We start from the raw sequence: 20719 nt of genomic DNA on the forward strand, positions 1-20719 counted from the left end.
AGATTCAAGAGATAGACTATTCTACTTTTACTGTATCCAATTTGCCACACAGGTCAGCCCTTTTCAATATGGGAGGACAATATAAAAGGGCATGGGTACCAAGAGGCAAGAATCACTGGGGGTTATTTTGCAGGCTGAATTCCACTGGATACCATACTTCTTGGCAAATTCTTGATTGGAGCCATGCCTTCTTATGGCAATACAATTAGAAAGACTTTTCAATAATTAAATACAATTCTAATTGTGACTTCCTGATTTTGTAGACAAACTCCTGATTTCCTAGCTTCTTGGAAGGCCTTTTGGTAGTCCCAGGTAGTTCAGTGAGTTTTTGAAATCTCATCATGAAGTCTACATTTCTTTAGTCTTCTATTACACATGAAACTGAAACTACATTAGAGCAGATTCTATTCTTTGAAACCAAGACTGGAGAAACAGACAACAAAACTGAAAGCTATCTTCAAACACGTATTTTTTTTATTTTTATTTTGCAATACAATTCAGTTCTATATATCAGCCACGGATCCCCTTGTTCTCCCCGCTATGGCCCCCCTCACCTTCTCCCCAGCCCACCCCCCATTCCCACCTCCTCCAGGGCAAAGCATCCCCCGTGGACTGAGATCAACCTGGTAGACTCAGTCCAGGTAGGTCCAGTCCCCTCCTCCCAGACCGAGCCAAGCGATCCTGCATAGGCCCCAGGTTTCAAACAGCCAACTCATGCAATGAGCACAGGACCTGGTCCCACTGCCTGGATGCCTCCCAAACAGATCAAGCCAATCAACTGTCTCACCCATTCAGAGGGCCTGATCCAGTTGGTGACCCCTCAGCCATTGGTTCATAGTTCATGTGTTTCCATTTGTCAAACACGTATTTTTAAAACTTTGTTTACTTGCAATTCTATAATTCATAGACAATTTCAAGTACATTTTGGAGAAATATATTATCAGGCATGGTGTAATGAATTGGCATGACTGACTTTTCCCCCCATCAGTCTAGGTGGAGAAAAGGAGAAGGCATGTGTGGTGACTAATCTATGGGTAGATTATTGTGGTTAAGGCATGGTGGCAGTAAAAGAAAGTTAATTGTAGCATTTATGCATCATGTGACTGCCCATAAGGACAAGGGTCCATCTGAAAAGAAGTAAAAACAGTAATGTGACCGGCATATTGAAAGACTGTGATAACAGCTATTGATCCTAAGGGAGTTGAAGAATAAAGTAAATATAGGGATGGAATGGCTTTAGGAAGAAAGCATCTTTGAAATTTGCTATGTTACCCATGAAGAATGAGACTTCTCAGGAGACTGGCAAGAGTTGAGGCAGAGGTGACAAGTGAGACTCGAAGTTCACAGGGGAGGAAAGCTAAGTGGAAGTGAGTGTAAGTGGAGGATGGTGAAGAGTGTTATGGGAAATGGGAAAAATCACAGAGGGCGTTTTTCCATGGACAAGGAAAGAATTACAGATTAAAAGAGAATGTGTAAAATGGGGAGAGACTTGCTATTAACTCTCAACTAAGATACATTAGCGTTTGGAAGGAAGGACACCCGTGGTGTTCTAATCCTCTTGCCAATGACAGTTCTAATCCTGGAAAACTATGTTTTAAAAGTTGTTTGAATGCACTGGAGATCAAACAAAAGCAAGAAGAGACTAGAAGAGCTCTGAACTTAAAGAATTCAAGTATAGAGTTGGGGATACTGCTCAGTGGTAGAGCATTTATTTAACATGTGAAAGGCTCTGGGTTCAATCCTCAGAATCACTACAAAGAAAAAAAATAGAACATGGTGGGAAACCCACTTGGTTTTTCACCATTTATTGGGTGTTCTCACTTGGAACTCAAGCAGAAAGTTGAAATCTTACTGGGTTGAGGGATTGCAAGACAGAGAGATGGAATGGCCAGATATGCTCAGAATTCAACTGAAGATACAGTAAAAGAGAAAAGTACAGGAGCAGGGGAGGACCTGCATAGAAATGCCACTCACATCCTGAAGTGACTCCTAAGCTGTGCAAGCAGATAGTGAGACACCACATAAATAGTTTAGGAGGGAAGCAATGGTGAACTCAGTCGAGACTTCAGCAGTTGATCAGTGCTGAAAGACAGAGTTCAAAGGTCATTTCATGTCAGCTTAAAGTGGCTCAGTGAACACACTGGACATCCACTGAAAATCCAGCTCCATCCCACAAAAGTGAAAAATAAGCCTGGGGATTAACTTGAAATAAAATATATAAAAAAAAATGCCTACAACCAAACTTACACAATTCAAACTAGTGAATTATTTATTTTCTGAGAAAAGTTAAGCATGCTTTCAGAAAAAGAATGTAAAATGAGAGACTTTAGTTAACATTTTAGAAAGTCTCTTTAATATCTGGCATCAAAGAGGCTAGCTAGGCTGTGGAGCTCATGTGTGGCCTAATAGTTGGCACTATGGTAAGATGACTTAAATCGCTTTTACAATCTTCGAAATCTCTTGAAAATATATTCTATCCAACTTTACCAAGAGCTTTTGGGAGGGATGGAGTTTAAGAACTCAATTGTAAAACCAGGTATGCCAGTGAAAGAAGAAAGACTATAAAAGGCTCAAGTCTCATACCTGCTTGTGGTCACTATTTAACTGTATGTGGAGGACCGGTGGGCAAACATCAGTCTATTTGTAAATGAAATCGAGCTATGTTAGAAGGGGCCACGCAGAACTGCTATAGACTTGTGTAAGTACTGTTTACTCCACAATGTGGATAAATGTATCAAGAAGGAGACGAAAGAGCACAGAAGAGGAAGAGGAAGAAAAAGAAGAACAGTTATTTGCAGCAGTTATTTTGTTTGAAGTATCAGAAGAAAATTTGGCTTTAAAGATTACACAACAGTGCATACACACACACACACACACACACACACACACACACACACACACACACACACACACACCATGGAAAATAGAATATTTTAGTTAACCCACTTAGGTAACTATGAATATTTTTCTTGATATGTTACCAAAAGTCAACAAATGGTAGCTCCTTAAAGATAAATAGCAACATGAAAAATTGTGGTTTTTTTTTATCGTCTGTTGCATTCAAATTCAAACTTTGAATGGGTCTTTTAGTCCAGCATGGTTTTTGTAACCTATGCATAGGTCAGTTTCCTAAATGTTGAATTACTGAGTTATACCAGTCTCTGAAAGGTCACTAAATTTTGTTACACATATTTGTTAGTATCATCACCAATTTTATCAGAAAAGAGTGTAACTATTGCTGTCATATTCATAGCAGAGCAAGCATTTTTTCTAAAATTCTCATGTATAAAATATAAGTTTTATCATTGGCAATAAATACTGTCAGTTGTGTTTCCCCAAAGCAATGGGCTCACTTGGTTCCCCTTTGAACCAAGCCTGCCAAAGCCTCAAGCCTGAATAACCATAGTTTATGTGTCATTTGTTCTTCCAAATTAAATGGTGACACATACATTCTACTTTGTATGTACAGAAAATATTAAAAACATATGTACTTAAGGGACAAGATTCAGCCTCCTTAATAGGTTTTACTGTGCCATCAAGGATATTCTTTAAAAAAAAAAAAAAAAAAAGATTTATTTATTTATTATGTATACAGTGTTCTGCCTGCATGTATGCCTGCAGGCCAGAAGAGGGCACCAGATCTCATTACAGATGGTTGTGAGAATTGACATGTGGTTGCTGGGAATTGAACTCAGGACCTTTGGAAGAGCAGCCAGTGCTCTTAACCTCTGAGCCATCTCTCCAGCCCCCCCTCTTTTTTTTCTGGAGCTGAGGACCGAACCCAGGGCCTTTACACTTGCTAGGCAAGCGCTCTACTACTGAGCTAAATCCCCAAGCCCCAAGGATATTCTTAAAAGTGGTGTTTTGTTGTTTTGTTGCTGTGAATGGCTGAAGTCGAAATACAGCAGCTTGATTTATGCTTAAAGAGCTTCAGTTTTGCACAATTAAAAATACCCATGAGGAGGATGGGTTTGACATTGCTAGTTCTAGAGAGGTTTGAGGGTACCCAGGGCTCTAAAGAACCAAAAGTTTACTGCTTCAAACTGAACACATTGATGAATAATATCATGCTTTCCTTGAGAAATGTTCTCAAAATTCTATAGTGGTGATGAAACCTTTGGTAGAAACTTGGAACAAAACTTTGTTTGACATTTTTCCCCAATTCTGACAAGACTGGAGAAGTCTATCCCTAGTCGCTATATGCTCTGTAGAGATCCACAGTGCAAGAGAAAATTCCTCCAAGTTCAGTGTGTCTGTCCCTGTTCCCTGTGTCTCTTGACAGTGATTACACCCTTCAGTAAATTGATCACAAGTGGATAGTCAGGGTGGGCAAACTCTTTCGTCCTGTCAAAACATCCAAACACTAACAATGCACTCACAATCAGTCATCACCAGAACCCACAAACATTTCCTCTTCTCCAAGCTTTGCTTGCTTTTCACCAGCATCAGTGTTAGGATTTAAAGCAACAGAAGTACAGCTGCACCCTAAGTGCTGCCACACTGAGAGCGGGTGTTTGGGGCACATGACCTACAGCCACCTTTGGTTTCGTTTTTGTTTTGTTGGTTTTTTTTTTTTTTTTTGGTTTTTCGAGACAGGGTTTCTCTGTGTAGCTTTGCGCCCTTCCTGGAACTCATTTTGTAGTCCAGGCTGGCCTCGAACTCACAGAAATCCGCCTGGCTCTGCCTCCCGAGTGTTGGGATTAAAGGCGTGCACCACTGCCACCCGGCCTACAGCCACCTTTGACCTACACATCATCTTAATACCTTTTTGTGTTTACCTTGGGTGGTCACTGGAATGGCTTGAGATTCTATAAAAACTACTGATGCTCAGGGATGATGATGTAGTATGCTATAGACAGACAGCACATCAATATAAAAAACTTCCAAGGGAAGCCAGGCAGCGGTGATACATGCCTTTAATCCCAGCACTCAGGAGGCAGAGGCAGGCGGATCTCTGTGAGTTCAAGGCTAGCCTGGTCTACAGAGTGAGTTCCAGGACAGCTAGGGCTGCAAGATCAAACCTTGTCACAAACAAACAAACATCCCAAAACAACAACAACAAAAACCAAAACCAAACGAAAATAACACAAACAAACAAACAAAAAACTTCCAAGGGAATGTTCATATGCAGCCTATAGTGGCAACCTCTGTTTGGGGTGAAGTGAGAAGGTTCCTGGGTAGAACTGCTGATAGGAGCACATGTTTTTCCTCTGGAGAAACACTAATTAGTGCTTCTCTGCCTTGGACAATGCTTAGTGTCTACACTTACAACACTAGAATTATGCTTAGTTCATGGAAAATGCAGCACTCATTTCTCCTTAGGAAAAAGGCACAGAAAAGTGTAAATCTAGCTCTTACAGTTGTTGTTTGAAATAGGGTCTCACCTAGCTCATGTTGGCCAGGAACTGACTCTATTTCCTGAATGCTGGAATTATAGGAATGCACATCATTCTTGACTTATACACTGCTTAGTATTGAACCCAGAGTTTTGTGTATGTTAAACAAGAACTCTTACCAGATGAGCTACATCCCCAAGCCCTAGCTTCTTTAATCAGAATCAATTTTACTGGTGGGTGTACATTGTGCAGATGTTTCCATTACATAGTGCCACTTGTGATGATGCACAGCAATTGATGCATTTGCTTGAGCCAGAAAACAATTTCATTTCTTTACATAGCATTTTGTAAATTTGGGGCTTTGCATCATCTCCTCTCCTCTCCCCCATCCTCTGCCCATTCCCTTCCCCATCTCTCCAGAAATGATACATTTCTCTGCAGAAGGATACTGAAAAGCTTTCATCTCTGAACATAAACCAATCTCAGTCTTTCTCTGAAATATCTTCCAATGTGTCTCTTACTTTTGTGGAATTTTGTTTGACACTTGAGCAGGCTATTAGATGATTTGAACTAAAGATTGGCCTTATGCATTCAGGTGAGTTCTCGACAACTGAACATTTTGTATAGCCTGCCATATTTTCCCTGTTTTTTGACATTGTCTCTCTAAATTCTCTAGGCTGTCCTTGAACTCAGTCTGCAGCAAAGATTGGCCTTGAACTTGTAATCCTTGTGCCCTAGTCTCCTGAGTGGCACTGATTGCAGGCCTGTGCCCCAATATAAAGCATGAACTGCTAGGTTAGAGTGAGAACTTGGACTTCTTTTTTAGAAAAGCAGAAAAGGGAAAAATGTTAAGTGACAGCAATGTGGACTTCGGAAAGGACTGAGTTCCAAAACTCTCTAGACCAAAGCTTCTCACAGTTTGACCATCCTATTTGTTGCTGATCCCTGAACCACTTGTTATGGGTCATCAAGACAAGGAGGGCCTGCAAGATGAGTAGGCAGATAAAGGAGTTTTTCACCAAGCCCAATGACCTGTGAGTTCAATTACTCGTTCCCACATGTTGGAAGGAGAGAACTGATTCTCTGTTCTGTTAATCTTCTGACTGCCACAAGTGTGTCTTGGCATGTGGGTGTCCCCCTCAAAGGAATAATTAAAAGCAATAAAAAATAATCTAGAAAAGAAACTATAGAGCTTGCCCCATAGCAGGTATTAGAAATGTCAATAAATATTACATTGTTCAGCTGGAAGTTTTGATAGCAAAGCTTTCTTAATGAAGGAGTCAGCACATTGATTTAGATTCTGGTGAAAGCGCCTCATTTTATCCTGGATTAGCACTCCAAGAAACACTGAGGAGGGCTAGATGTGAGGTACTTGTTCCTTTGTCTCCATATGAACAGTCATGAAGCTGGAAATTAGGGAGGAAATAGGGCAGACTTTTGCAAAAGTACGACGATTCTTGTTTTGGATTGAGTAGCCCCCTGTCATTACTAGTTTTCTATAATATGACATGTGCAGTTCTGATAATTAGTTTTGCTAGAGGGTTTCTAAGTTCTAGATAGGCAGTCTGAACTAAATAATGTCTGAGTAATGGCAGTAAAGAAGACTATGTCTCTTAAAATAGCTTTGGCCATAATATGTCAGTCATTTCATAAGGTAGTGAATATGTGTGCCCTCCCACTGAGGAGTCTGATGTGTTCCCACGGCTGCTGAACTGTTCTCCTCCAGAAAGTTCAGAATTCAGTTTTTATAGTCACAAGTGACCATCCTGACAGGTCCTGCATGGCTAGGACTTGATCTGACCAGGGAGGGGCATTGAGGGAATGAAGAAACACAAACAAACGCACATACAGAAAAGCTGGGATCATGTGGAATGTGCTCACTCTGATGGAGGACTCCTACAACTCAACAATTCAGAACCTCAGCGTGTTTATTATGCATGGCACAGGAGGAGGAGTTAGCTGGTCTACATAGGAGAGCAGTCTCGGGTTGCAGTCATTTGAGAGGAGGAAGCTGCACTTGCTAGTTTTTGCAGACTAGCCAACAATCATCCAGAAACACTCGTACTCACTTGCACATCCTGTCAACATTCACACTTAGACCAGAGGAAAGCTTTGCCATCACTCTGAGCATCACCAGGGGAAGGAGGCATTGGATTCCTTGAGATGATTATGCTCATCAAGTCAAACAATATACATTCACTCAGTATTTCATCTGCTCTTTACACATTCTCAAGGCTTTCTTGGGTTCCTTCACAGTCCCTCTTACTATTTCACAGAAAGGGGAAGTATATCTATGTTGGAAGCATTTGCTTTGGAATGATCTCATAAGAAATGGTATCACTCAATCACCTTTTAATGTTTTTGCTTCCGGTCTAACAACTAGGAATTCTGCGATCTTTTTGTTAGTTTCCAGAAACAAGGGGAGGGGGGGGGGGAAGCATCTAAGTAGTTAGGAAGGAGCAGTGTTGATTCTGATTTTTAAAGTTATTTCTGTACAATACATCATTGATAACATCACACTGCCTCACTGACCACTAAGAACTCATTGATTCATTCATTTATTAGGCATGTATTACCAACCAGCATAGTTCACTGATCTTAAGGTGCAGATTTCTTTTCAGATTTTAACATCTCTGAAGTCACAGTGTCTTCAAATAACATCCTTCTCAGTCAAGGTCCTGGTGGGAAACATGACAGTCTCAAAAGGGAATTAAAGAAGGCAATAACGAAAGGACTTGCTTGTAATGATGTGGACATGGGAAAAAGAACTCAGTAAGAGCTTTGGAAGCATTCAAATCCAGCAGAACCAAGAATCATCTATCCTAGGCTTAGAGGACAAGAAGAGGGCACGATTAAGGGAACCTAGAAAGAACTGTGTGTATAGTTTTAGAAGTCACAGAGAGGAGTAGCAAAGGAACACAACCTTCAGGCCAGGAGGAAGAAGCACTGTAAACAAAAACCCAACCTCTTTCCTCCTGTCCTCTGAGCTCCTGCCGTTGGTGAAGTGTTCCAAACCAACCAAAATCCAGAGAGTAAAGGAGTGAAGCACACAAGTTTGGGAAGTTTTAGAGAGTGGATGTGGTGGGACAAACCAAACTACCCAACATAGCTCATCCCGTTTAGCCCTTCACATCTACTCTATTTCTATTTCTTTGTTCTTTTCGTGTCAATCTATCTGCTATCAGCAAAAAAGAGGAAAACATTCTGATATACTGATATACCTCAGGGCAATGACAGATAACAATAATGAACTTTGCATTTCAAAATGCAAAAAGAAAGTACGCTGAAAGTTTGTGGCATCTACTGGGTTCTTTTGTCCAAATAAAATCTAATTCCTCAGTACAGGGATCCCAAAATTTCCCCATCACCTACTCCCAGAGTCAGCAGACTACAGCCCACAGGCTGGCCATCTGTTTTTGCTAGTAACATTTTAGTTGGGACACAGCCACACACATTCTTTCACAAATTGTTTATAGCTGTTTTCATGCTAGAGCAGCAGAGAGGAGTCATTGTGACAAAGACCATATGGCTCATAAAGTCCAATTTATCATCTATCCCTTTAAGAAAATGTTTAGTCCCATGACTACTGTCAGTGAAGGGCAATATCAATCTTTTCATATTCCCATATGAACTGTAAAGCTTTAGCTACCACCATTTTTCTCCACGCAGTATTATAGCCAGGAAACAATACAGTTGGAAGGAAAAAGCTAAGTAACATAAAATGTCAGTGCTTCAGTCTAAGTTCTGTGACTAGCCATGGGGGCTGAGGTGATATGTCATTCAGATTCTCTTTGACTCTTCCTCAGCACTTCAACTAGATTGATTGCTTTATCCAGATGAGGAATCCAACCTTTCCCTTCTGGAATGGATGCTTCTTAGTGGCCCTGTGTTGATTGTGTGCTTGTAGTTTCCACTCGTCAGGATTATAGATCAAAGTGCTAAGAAGAGTTCTCCTTAGGCAATCCCCTGCCTTGGCTACTTGCTTCTCCTTGTAACCCTGTGTGTGAGCAACCCAATTTCCTTTCGATAATTCCACCCCCATTCTTTACCCAAATCAGTTGAGTGGCATATGTTCAAAACACATAGACTCACAGAAGTCAAGCTTATGGAAATAAGTAAAGAACATTTCTTTAGTAGTCAGTTATGTTTAAACATAAGAGGAGCCATTCACAGCTCTACATAATGGTCCTTCACCCATGCCTTCTGGCGTTCTGAGAGACACCACCATACACACACACACACACACACACACACACACACACACACACACACACACATTGACATATATACATTAACACATATGTGCCTCTGGTTTAAGGCACACACTATATCATGAAGTTATTTCCTCATCCTCACTGTTTATCAGCTGATTCTACAACTGAGCTTTGAGCAAGACATCAAACCAACAATTTTGGGATGATGAGACATGTGGTAAGACTAGTAAATTTCATAACATGAGTCCAAGGTGCACATTCTTCACTGTAAAATGAGTTCCTGGGCCAGAGGTACGTAAGGTGTTCTTTTGAGTCTAAGTATGTGGTACATTCACACAATAGGGAAAATAGCACACCTCTACTTTAGGGCTACACTACCTTAGGGCTACATTACCTCTCTGATTTTTGTTAAGATTTTGATTATTTTTATATACAGAATCACAGGTTGAGCTTACCCATGTCAGTTCAGCAAATGCTCATGTCTTCAGAGACAAATAAATGTAAAACAGTAAGACTAGATGGCACATAATTAATCTTCAAGGACACACAATCCATCTTCCAGAGCTCAGAATGACTCAGAAGACAAAATGTTAGTGATAATAGGAAAGTGAATTTAATGAACAATACATTACCATTTGCCTAATTTCCAAGATGGCATACATCATTAGTCTAGCATAAAACCCCATTTAGAAGCTTAGAAATAAACATATTAAACATTTAAATATTATTATTACTAATTTTGTGCTAAACATGTTAAGGTAAGCAAAGAGGAACTTTGTAGCCAACAATTACAAAATAGCCAAATGAATGCAGACTTCCTATCATCTCCTGAGATTAAAACATTTGATTTCTCAATGTTCTATACTTTGAATAGTTTATACATAAAAGCAAACTTACATATATATATAAATGTATATGCATTGCACTTAAAATTTTGTGAAGAGCATTGGTATCATGTGAATTGCACTTACCACAGAAAATATTGAAGTATCACATCACAAAAAGACATGAAAGAACCTTAAATGCATATTGCTAAGCAAAAGAAACAAGTCTATAAGGAATCTTTATGGTTTATGCATTTATCAAGGCAAGCAGTACTCTAAAATACAAAGCATGGACCTTATTATAAAGTATTACCTTAAGTTAAAAATAATGTCCAAAGTCGGGCAGTGGTGGCACATGCCTTTAATCCCAGCACTCGGGAGGCAGAGCCAGGCAGATCTCTGTGAGTTCGAGGCCAGCCTGGTCTACAGAGTGAGTTCCAGGACAGCCAAGACTACACAAAGAAACCCTGTCTCGAAAAACCAAAAAAAAAAGTCCAAATATTGTCTCATCAATTCTAATAAATGTGCCACACTGATACAAAAGAGATAACTAGAGAAACGGTAGAGATGGACAGTATATTAAATCGCCCTGTAACTTCTGCACAGTTTTTCCGTAAACCCAAATTTTCCCTAAGAAATAAAATCTGTTAACTATAAGCAGGCAAAATAGGTCAACTTCCTACCAGAAAAAAAAGTTTAGGTGAGTACCTTGGCAAGTGAATGAACATGTGTATGGATGATTCAGTCTATAACAGAATTGGGAAAATTGCCCCTTTTATTTTTCCTGAAGACTAGGTCTAACTCTGTGGCCCAGTGATTCATAGATGTTCATGAGACATTGAAAATGTGCCTTTCTTCTGCAATCCACTAAACCCATGCTCATCAGTACAATGCTTACTCTGGAAATGGGACACTCAGTGCAGTCACAGAGCTGGGCCAGTACCTGAGCTGATGAGGTGATGCATTTCTCAGATCAATTGAATTGAATTTACTTTTGATGCTGACGACTGAACCCGGGGTCTCACACATGTGAGGCAAGGGCTCTAACATTGAGCTCCAGCTCACGTCTTAAATTTTTTTTTTGAGACAAGGCCCTCATAAGTTACCAAGGCTGGCCCCAAACTTATGATCCTCCTGCCTTACCATCCTGAGTAGATAGGGTTACAACTGTGCCCCACCACTTTATGGCTTTAATAACCTCCTTAAATATTTGTACGACTTTACATTGAGGCACACTTTACTGATGGAAGAGATACAAAGGAAGCCCTCAGGGAAGGCAAGCTCCTCTTTCCCTTTTGTTCTTAGCAATTTATGTCTGGCCCAAACTGGTATATCATATTCAGCAAAACAACACCATCGTCCTAAAACTGTCCATAGAAAGCAATCTACTACTCATGAATTGCTCTTCAGGGACAGGATCTCTACCTCACCTATACACTCAAGCAGCTACTATGGTTTTTTTTTTTCCTGTTAATATCATATTCTTCCTGAGAGCAGTTCCCTACTTCGTTATATTTGCAGTGATGCTCAATGCCTCTTGGGACCTTAGGAAGCTACCAGGGTACCTTGTGTCTTCACATGGCTCTGATAATTCATATGTTTTGCAAGTAAATAATGTTAACCTGGGTCCTGAGGTGCCAGGAAAGAGTTTAAATTGAGGAATGGTATTTCCAGAAACCTATGTGCAAAAAAGCAGTGAAAGGATCTCCTAAACCTCTGTGTGTACTCCATCAACCCAAGGAGCACCAGAAAGAGTGAGAAAAAGTCTAGACGTCCCTTTCTCTATGTCAGCTGGAAATCAATAATCTCTCTTTTAAAATAGCTCTGAGTGATTGACATGACTGCTTGTGATGGAGTGGCTTCCATTCTTACTTGTTTCTAAAAGAGAACGAATGAAAACAAAGTCTTACGGTTGTGCTTCATCAATTCCTATGCATTTTCACAAACAAGATTGAACTTTCTGATGTCCAAATAGAATCTGGGTAAGTATAAAATTATGTGGCAAGTATAATCTGATTCCCTTTATTGGCATTAGTATATTTAACAACAGATAACACATAGATAGCTCTCTGACCTCCTGCCAGATTCTAATGACTTCAACTTTGCTTCAATTGTGTGCATCAATTCAGCCTCATTTAAAGAAAAGGGAAAACACAGATAACTTTCTTCTTGTGTTAAAATGTTTGATAAAAGTATGAACATTTTGTTACTTACAGGCTATACTAAATACGAACTCAATTTCACTTTTCTAAGGATCCTTCTCCAGAATAGGTTGATGAATTCTAGTGAAGTAAATAAAGCACAACTGATCATATTTGAAATATTATGGCTTACTCATGGTGACATATTAGTTTGTGTTTTTTATGGGGTGTGTGTTTAACAGAATGGTAATTTTGTTTCTGTAGATTAAAAGCGTTATCTTGAAAAATATTCTTGTGAGAAAGGCAGGTTTCATCAATATGTCATGGAGAATAAGGAAGGCCATAGAAAAAGATGGCTTTTACTCTGGGAGAAGATCTGAGGAAAGGGTAGTAAAGATAGGAAAGTTGGGTTGTTGGATTGCTAGCAGGTTCTCAATTTTATCACATAAACAAAACTGGGCTATAGTTTTTATCTTCAGTAAATTAAATATATTCTGTAACATTCATTAACAAATCAGTTGAAACATGAAATTCTGGCCTAAAGTAAATTGTCGCATTTGTTAGCATTCCATTTACTGTAATAAATACTTGAGATAGACAGGATTTGGAGGTTTTAACCCATGGTTTGTTGACCTCATTGCTTTTAGTTCTCTGGTGGTGGGCCAGAAAAATCTTGGCAAGAAAGTATGATAAAACTATTTATTTTATGGCTTGGATTGGGGGTGGGAAGGGGCCAGGATCCTAGTAACCACTTATAACTTGAAGACGTCACATGTGATCCACTGTTTCAACTTTATTTTACCTCCCAATAGTGGTTAATCCTTTAACACATGGCCTTTGGGGGGACATATAATATTCAAACTATAGTATGTCTCATAATAGGTATCTTTTCAAATATTTTTTGTACACTGGGGGGCACTTTATTGTATATAGAATGCTTAAGATCCAACCCAGCATCTAATACGAAGAGTTAAAGAGATTATAAATCACAAAGTGTTAAAGTTATTCATTTTTCTACAGTAGTTTACATTTTGCAAGCCATATTTTATGTACATTAATTCATTAGGTATCTTCATTTTTCAAAAATTTATTCATATCTGCATACATGTATGTTTCATAGTATGCATGTGAAGGCCAGAGGATAACCCTTGGGAGTCACTGCTTTCTTTCTCCCATGGGTTTTGGAGATGGAACTCATGCCATCATGCTTCTATTTCCTGAGCCACGTCATTGGCTCAATATCTTAGCTATTCTAAAGGAGACTATTTTCCATTTGACAGTCAAACAGACCAAGGGCTATTTGGGATAATTAACTGACTTCCGATGATTGATTGGTAAGTAGTCAAGATTTGAACTTAGGTCCTCTGAGACCAGGGTTAAGTTTTTTTCACTTCATCCTGGTTGCATTGTGCTGTGTTTGAACATGACATGACCCCACAGGCTTATGAGTTTGAACACTTGGTACTCAGTTGGTGGTGCTATTTGGGAAGGTTATGGGATATTTAGGAGGCAGAGTTTATCTTTTAAATACAGCATTTCTCAAATTGTAACTCGTTTTAAAATGGAATAATGCTTCAGATAATCTTTCCTAATTCTTAATATGTCACAATATTCCTGATTTTCCAGTATATATTTGTACATGCTGTTTCTTGTCTTAGTTCAAAGGTCATAAATGGCACTATTGTTGAAGGAAAGGTCCTGTTAATTTCTAGCGACAGTGTTCAGATCAATGTGAGACATATTGTATGGAAAAAAAACAACACTGATCACAACTTAAAATGCTCCAGTTTCAGAGGATTCTTGGACTTGATATTTCTAATACCTTTATTCCTACAAGTAGGGCTTGTCATTATTTCTTCCATGGCTTTCTTCTTTCCAGCCAAATATAAACTTTGGAGTATCAGAGGATTGCATGACTCCCATTACTGTGAATCAGGTGAGTGCAATTCATTTGTTATCTACTTAAGTATGTACTTGTCATTAGTCGTATATTAATGACCTTTTAAAGAAAAGGAGGCATAGGATGTTCCAAACTTTCCTTGTTTTTGTGCCCTAGGAAATCTACATCTCATTAGTAAGTACAGTGATAACAAAATGAGTGAAATAAGAGATTATTATGTTCATATGTTGCAAGTGCTATTTATGCCTTTAAAGATAAAATCGGGCTTTTAAGATTATCTGTCTCCTCACAACATTTTTGGTTTATTCATGGAAAAATTGAACACTGGAATCTCTAAATAAGGAGTGAAATATTCCAGGCAAGGTTGTCTTCTATTCTCCTGAAAAGCTTATCACCTGTCTAGGGCTATTACTATAGTATTACAGAAGGTTGATTTCTGTTTCAATTAACAAATATTATATACATTTAGAAGGATATGGTATGGTGTTTTTATATATATATATATATATATACAAATTAATTATCAAATCAGTCTGTTTGGCATATCTATCACATTAATTATTTATCATTTGTCCTGAGAACATTAAAACTTGTCCTTTAGTTGTTTTTAAATAATACATTATTACTAACTTAGAAAGAGTATTTTTAAAAGACCAATTTGCAAGCACCTTCAGAATTTTTTTTATCAGTGTGGGCTCCAGTTTTCCCTTATTTTTAGTTGGGAGTTGGAAATAGTGATTTTTTTTAATGTGCATGAAATAATTTATTGAATGCATTGACTAACAATAAAGAATAACATATATGAAAACTTAAATTTTATCTGTAGTGTCCACAGATTTCCTAGAAAGCATTGACACTATTGTCCAACTTAAGTAATATCTCTCTGTCAATTACTTTTAGTTTGCCAACATTCTCTCCCTTCTTCAGTTTTCATTCAGATACCCTAATAATCATCAGCGTTGTGACTACAGCAGTGATGAAGAATCACTAGTCTTAATCCAGGGGATAGCTAGCCTGCAAACCACAGCTGTGCAAACTAGACTAAGCCCTCCTTATAGGCTTAAGGATGGCGTAACCTTTAGTTTGTTATTTTGTTACTTGTAGTTGAAAATAACCTGAGTGTTGCAAGTTGATGTCTCATCAACATGTACTGGATACAGCAGTCAGAGGGATACTGTTCAAACACGTGATGCTTTGTCAGTCTTCAGCTCATTTCTCTCAGTAGTCCCCATTTCATTCCGTCAATGACCCAACTCCCTAGTTAAGACATGCAATTCCATATCCACCCTTGCTCTATCTCCTCCTTCCCCTCTCACTTTGAAATGGTGGCTTTTAAAAATGCTTACTGATGTAACGCTCTGTGATGTTATTTTTGTATTCTTTTGACTTATTTCACATACAGTTTTGATTACCTATTCTCAGTCAAGCACTGGGGATACGGCTGTGAAAATGCATTGCTTCTGCCCTTATGAACCTTACATAGTGGAGAGACAGCTCACTTAGGCACCAAAAGTTTCATTACATGAATAATTGAATGTAATTGTGATTGGTGCAGTGAACGGGAAATGAAGGCAGGCTTCTGTGGCCTAGTTCAGCACAGGATGTAGAAGGCTTTCCTGAGGAATTAGCATTCATAGCATTGAAGACCTGGATGACTTATGGGGATGGGGTTAATGTGGACAAGAAAGCACACAAGGTGGTTAAAGAGAAAGAGAGGAAGCAGAGAGGGGAGACACAGCTTGGGATACGCTAGAGAAAGGGCAGCAGCCTTCTTATGCTGGACCATCTACAGTAATTTAAACTTGATGTTCAGGTCAATTGAAAGCCCATGGGAAGTTACATAGATCACTCCAGAGATGGACAGCTATCCTCTCTACAATCACAGACAAGTACAGTCATGTGCTAATGCTAGATGGTAAATTTAGGTCATTAGGTCAAGAGCAGTTCTTTTGACTTTTCTGTATAGTTGGACATTGAAAATACAATTTTGAGATGAATCAATCATTCTGTTTCTAGTGTGGAGGCTGGAATAACTGTAAAGAAAACAGCCAGAGAGACATTGCAGCTGAACATACTTGCAGCATGACACTAATTACCCAGGTTCAGTCCCCAGCATCTATGTGAAGGGGTAACGAGAGGACTCCACATGTGTATGCAACATACACATCATAAATACACACAATAAATAAAAATAAACAATTCAAAAGGATTAAAGCTGGGAGACTACTGAAGGAGTCATAGAAAGCAGTGACATTAGTTCGGACTTGAGTGCTGTCACAGGGATGAGGAAAGTTAAGAAGTAGACTCAATATGATTCCCTGACTGATTCTGGGCAAAGGAGAAGCAAGAAATAAAAATCATTCCACGATGCCTGGTTACTGTCATGGGTTAGAGGATGGGTGCCCCTAAGTACTGAGATGGGATAGGCTAGAGCAAGAAGATGAGAACAAGAAGGATAGCAGAGTATTTAGTTTGAACATATTTTCAAAGAAGCTATCCTGAGATGTCATACTGGTGGTTAGATCTAGGTTGTCATCATATAATACAGTTATAGAAATCAATCTTCAAGAAAGGGAGTTTTATTTGAGAGTGAATAGAAATATAGAATTGTACTATATACACAGACACCATAACACACACACACACACACACACACACACACACACACACACACACACACACACACACACAGGGCAGTATCTGGTATATCGAGAGAATAAGGGAAAAGATTATACTTTTATTGAAGAGAGAAGAAATAACACAGATTGTTTTGGAAGCAAGTTCATATGACTGGTAACGTCTTTCTGGGAGCTGGCAAGCTTAGATTGGTGATCAGTGGCAACTGTTAAGTAAATTTTGTCTTAAAGTCATAGTTCGTCATTTGGTTGCCTAGGGCTTGCAAGGCATCCTATGAAACAGGTATTTGTGACCTACGTGTTTCCCCCTATGATTTCTTAGCTCTGTTTACTTGGCTGTGACAGGAATAACTAAAGTGGTTTGATGGATCTTGTCTAGGGCTGAGAAGAAAGGTCTGCATTGGATAAGCAAATTTTACATCATAAGTATGTTACCATGAAAGTAGGTTAGAAGTGAGGAGAAAGAGAGCACCGAAGAATCCAAATGGTAACAGTTATGCTGAGAACTATCAGAGGCACAAGAGGAGAAGTAACTCGTAACTAGAAACAGAAAAAATCCGGAGTGTGTGATTTTCAGACTTCTGTTGGTGGGTTTTGTATTGTTCTGATATCTTTCAGAAACCCAAGCACCTATAGGTGCTCATTTTTCATATACATATCTACTTCTGTAGGGAGGATGCATGAAAGTGGATAGCTGAGTAAGATATATATATATATCTCATTTTGAATTCCAAAGTGCTTGCTGTTAAAAAGAGAAGATTGCTGGGAGAAGCATTAAACATAGATGACTTACCCATATTTCCTGTGGTTTCTGATCTATTTAGTGTATCTGGGGTTTGTATTAAAGAGATACCCAGTAAGATGCTGGATTTCATGAAACAATTGTACAGAGAACTGCTTTGAATTTGATCTGAACACAAAGGTTCATGCTCTTCTTGGGTTTAAGATGTAAATTTAAGAATTATTTAACCACATTTTCTTAGTGAATAAATCTAGTTTGTTGTATCTACTCCAGAGACTGGCTTCACCATCACCACCTTCTCACATCCCCTAAAATGTCACTGAATCCAATCATGTTTGAAGATGATTTATTTTTCCAATGTGAGAAATAGTACCAAGCATATAGCTTTCTTTTCTGCATAATGGCGTGTGAATCCTTAAGAAGTACCGTATTTACTGAGCTATGATAGACTGAGTTTTCTATAGATGACCTATTTTTGAATAATGCTGGAAATCGCTTGTGTATTCCCTTACTATGAAGAATATTAGATACATTCTTAAGTGAGTTTTCAATTTTCAAAAACGTATCTAAAAACATGTAGCAACTAAGTAGAATGAATCTGAACATGGTTTTAGTTCTCCTACTACTAACATTCATTTGTTAGATTGTAAAGGGTTTGCATGTATCAAAATGAAGAAATGAGCTATAAGGAACTGAATCTGATTCCATAACATCTGGAGTATTCATGTTTTTGGTGCATGGGGTGCCACTGAGATAGGGTCTGGCTATATAGCCCAGAATAGATTAAAATTCTCTATGTAGCCAAGGCTCACCTTGAATTTCTGATCCTCCTCCCTCCACTTCCAAATTGCTGGGATTACAAGTATAACCTACCACATCTGGCATAGACCATGTATGTTTATGTTTAAATAATCAGACTATGATTTTTCTTTGACATGTGATCATCTATCCACCTTGATAACATAGAGTCATGTCAAAGTTGCCTAGGAGCTAAGTCCAGATTCAGTCACAGCCTCTGCATGACCTTGGACAAGTTATTTCAGTTCTCTTGAAGGCAGGGTTGGAACCCATAAAATAAAGAACCAAGCTTGGCAACCCTTCTGGATTTAAATGACTTTGCTTCTAAATTTGGTAGCTTAGGCACCAAAATGACAGGACTTATAATGGATTCAACTACTGGCCTCTGTTTCACCATCGTTTCTTGAACACTCACTCTTGTCACTGGCATCACTGTGGGCAAGGCATATTTCCTTTTTTTTTTTTATTGATTTTGGACTTAGCAATATGGCTTCCTTTTGACAAATGAGGTATACACACTTACGTGATTGAGCAGTGTGACTTATCCAAGTACACCTCTGCCATCACCACACTCAGGCTTTGGTTTAATGAGGATGAGAAATAAGCATCTGATTTGGATCCTCAGGCCTATAAGGAGGAAGTCGCGCTTTCCTAGCCAACCTTCATAGACATGAAAAAAATGGTCTTCATTTTAAGTCATTGACTTTTGGTGTGGTTTGTTACTTGCCATTATAATAGCATAAACAGATAAGAACTTGAATAAAGAGAAAATGAAAGAGAGAACATGGAGTTCCTGACTCTTTCCTATAGCAGCACGAGAGAGACACACACTGGAGTAGCTCCCTTTTCACTTAGCTAGTCTCTCTAGTGAACAAAATGTGAAGATATAAATTGACTGTCCCTTATTTCTTATTTCTTTTTACATAATGGCTTGTAATATTAGACAAAATATTTTTGTAACATAGTTCAATAATTGCTAGTTTATCAGCAAGATGACCTTATATTCCAATTTCTCTACACACACTCTAGTTTGTGTCTGTTTTAGTGCGCGCGTGTGTGTGTGTGTGTGTGTGTGTGTGTGTGTGTGTGTAATCATGTGTAATCATTTAGCTCTCTTCACTTTCAAAAGGAGGCTGAATTAGAGGATGAATTCTGCAGTTACCAGAACCCCACCAGGACATCGTAAAACATTACCACCTCCATCCTGATGTTTGCCACTACAAATGGATTCTACCCCATCTCCCAAACCATTCCCAGCATGCCTTCTTTACATCACAGGCAGTCCCAGGATAAGCAAAGTGGCCAGGATCTCTCTTTGTTATTCTTCAAGCAATCTGCTTTCTTGGTGTTCCCTTCTCTTCTCAAACTGAAGAAACCTTAAGTAACTTGGTTGGGAAAGGTTTGAGGACCCCTAATCTCAATGATATTTTCCAATAAGCTTGTGTCATTTCTGTTGATATAAAGCCTATGAGCCATTACATAGTTTTGCTTGTTGGCAAGATGGTGTGGTACACTTCCTATCGTCTACTCAGGGAAGCCTGAGTAGGTGAACATATAGAAGGATATGGTTTTTAGACAATCAGCAAGATCCTAAATGTTCACAACACTGACATAGCTCCTCTCGTGTCCTAATACCCTTAGGTGAGAAATGATAGGGAAACAGAATTCAAGGTCCCAGTCCTGTGCCGAGAGAAAACAGCAGGCAACTAGAGATGTCGTTCTTGCAGAATTGGTCCCTTCAGAGCCTACATTTCGCCATGCTGGAACGCAGCATGAGAACTCCCTCTACAGATGTTCCAGGGTTGTCAACCATCTTTTGCCAAAGGCGTTGTTCTTCCCCACGAGAGTCCATCCAGTCTACACTTTTCCCATGGCTGAAACCTGAAGAAGGGAAAAGGGGGTACAACATTTCATACAGGGGGTCAACCTTCTGGAAGGCAAGTAAGAGTCCCTGAGGGGAGTTTTTAAGTAAAAATCCCCTTTGGGCCTCTTCTCAGTTCCCATATCTAATGAGAAGTGTTCAAATGAGTCAGTGTGTTGAAGCCTGCAGGACTTCCTTCTGCTTAGGTTGTGCAGAGAAATCAGAATGGCACCTGATGTCTTGTTTCCTTCCTACTTTGATAGCTTG

At 39.1% G+C, this 20719-nt stretch overlaps 1 protein-coding gene across 10 annotated transcripts in view; it reads right to left on the reverse strand.

The window, feature by feature from the left end:
- Positions 1-10140: 10140 nt before the first annotated feature.
- The window catches only part of Sytl5 (synaptotagmin like 5), a 271854-nt gene continuing 261275 nt past the window's right edge, over positions 10141-20719 (reverse strand). For all 10 annotated transcript variants that reach the window (XM_052742124.1, XM_052742197.1, XM_052741874.1 and 7 more), the window contains one exon: positions 10141-20472. In XM_052742124.1, the coding sequence (XP_052598084.1) occupies positions 20330-20472 (143 nt within the window). In that variant the 3' untranslated portion in view covers positions 10141-20329. The remainder of the gene's footprint in view (positions 20473-20719) is intronic.

The sequence above is a fragment of the Peromyscus californicus genome, unplaced genomic scaffold, assembly GCF_007827085.1.
Source record: "Peromyscus californicus insignis strain IS unplaced genomic scaffold, ASM782708v3 Scaffold_10__1_contigs__length_136768540, whole genome shotgun sequence".
Lineage (NCBI taxonomy): Eukaryota > Metazoa > Chordata > Mammalia > Rodentia > Cricetidae > Peromyscus > Peromyscus californicus.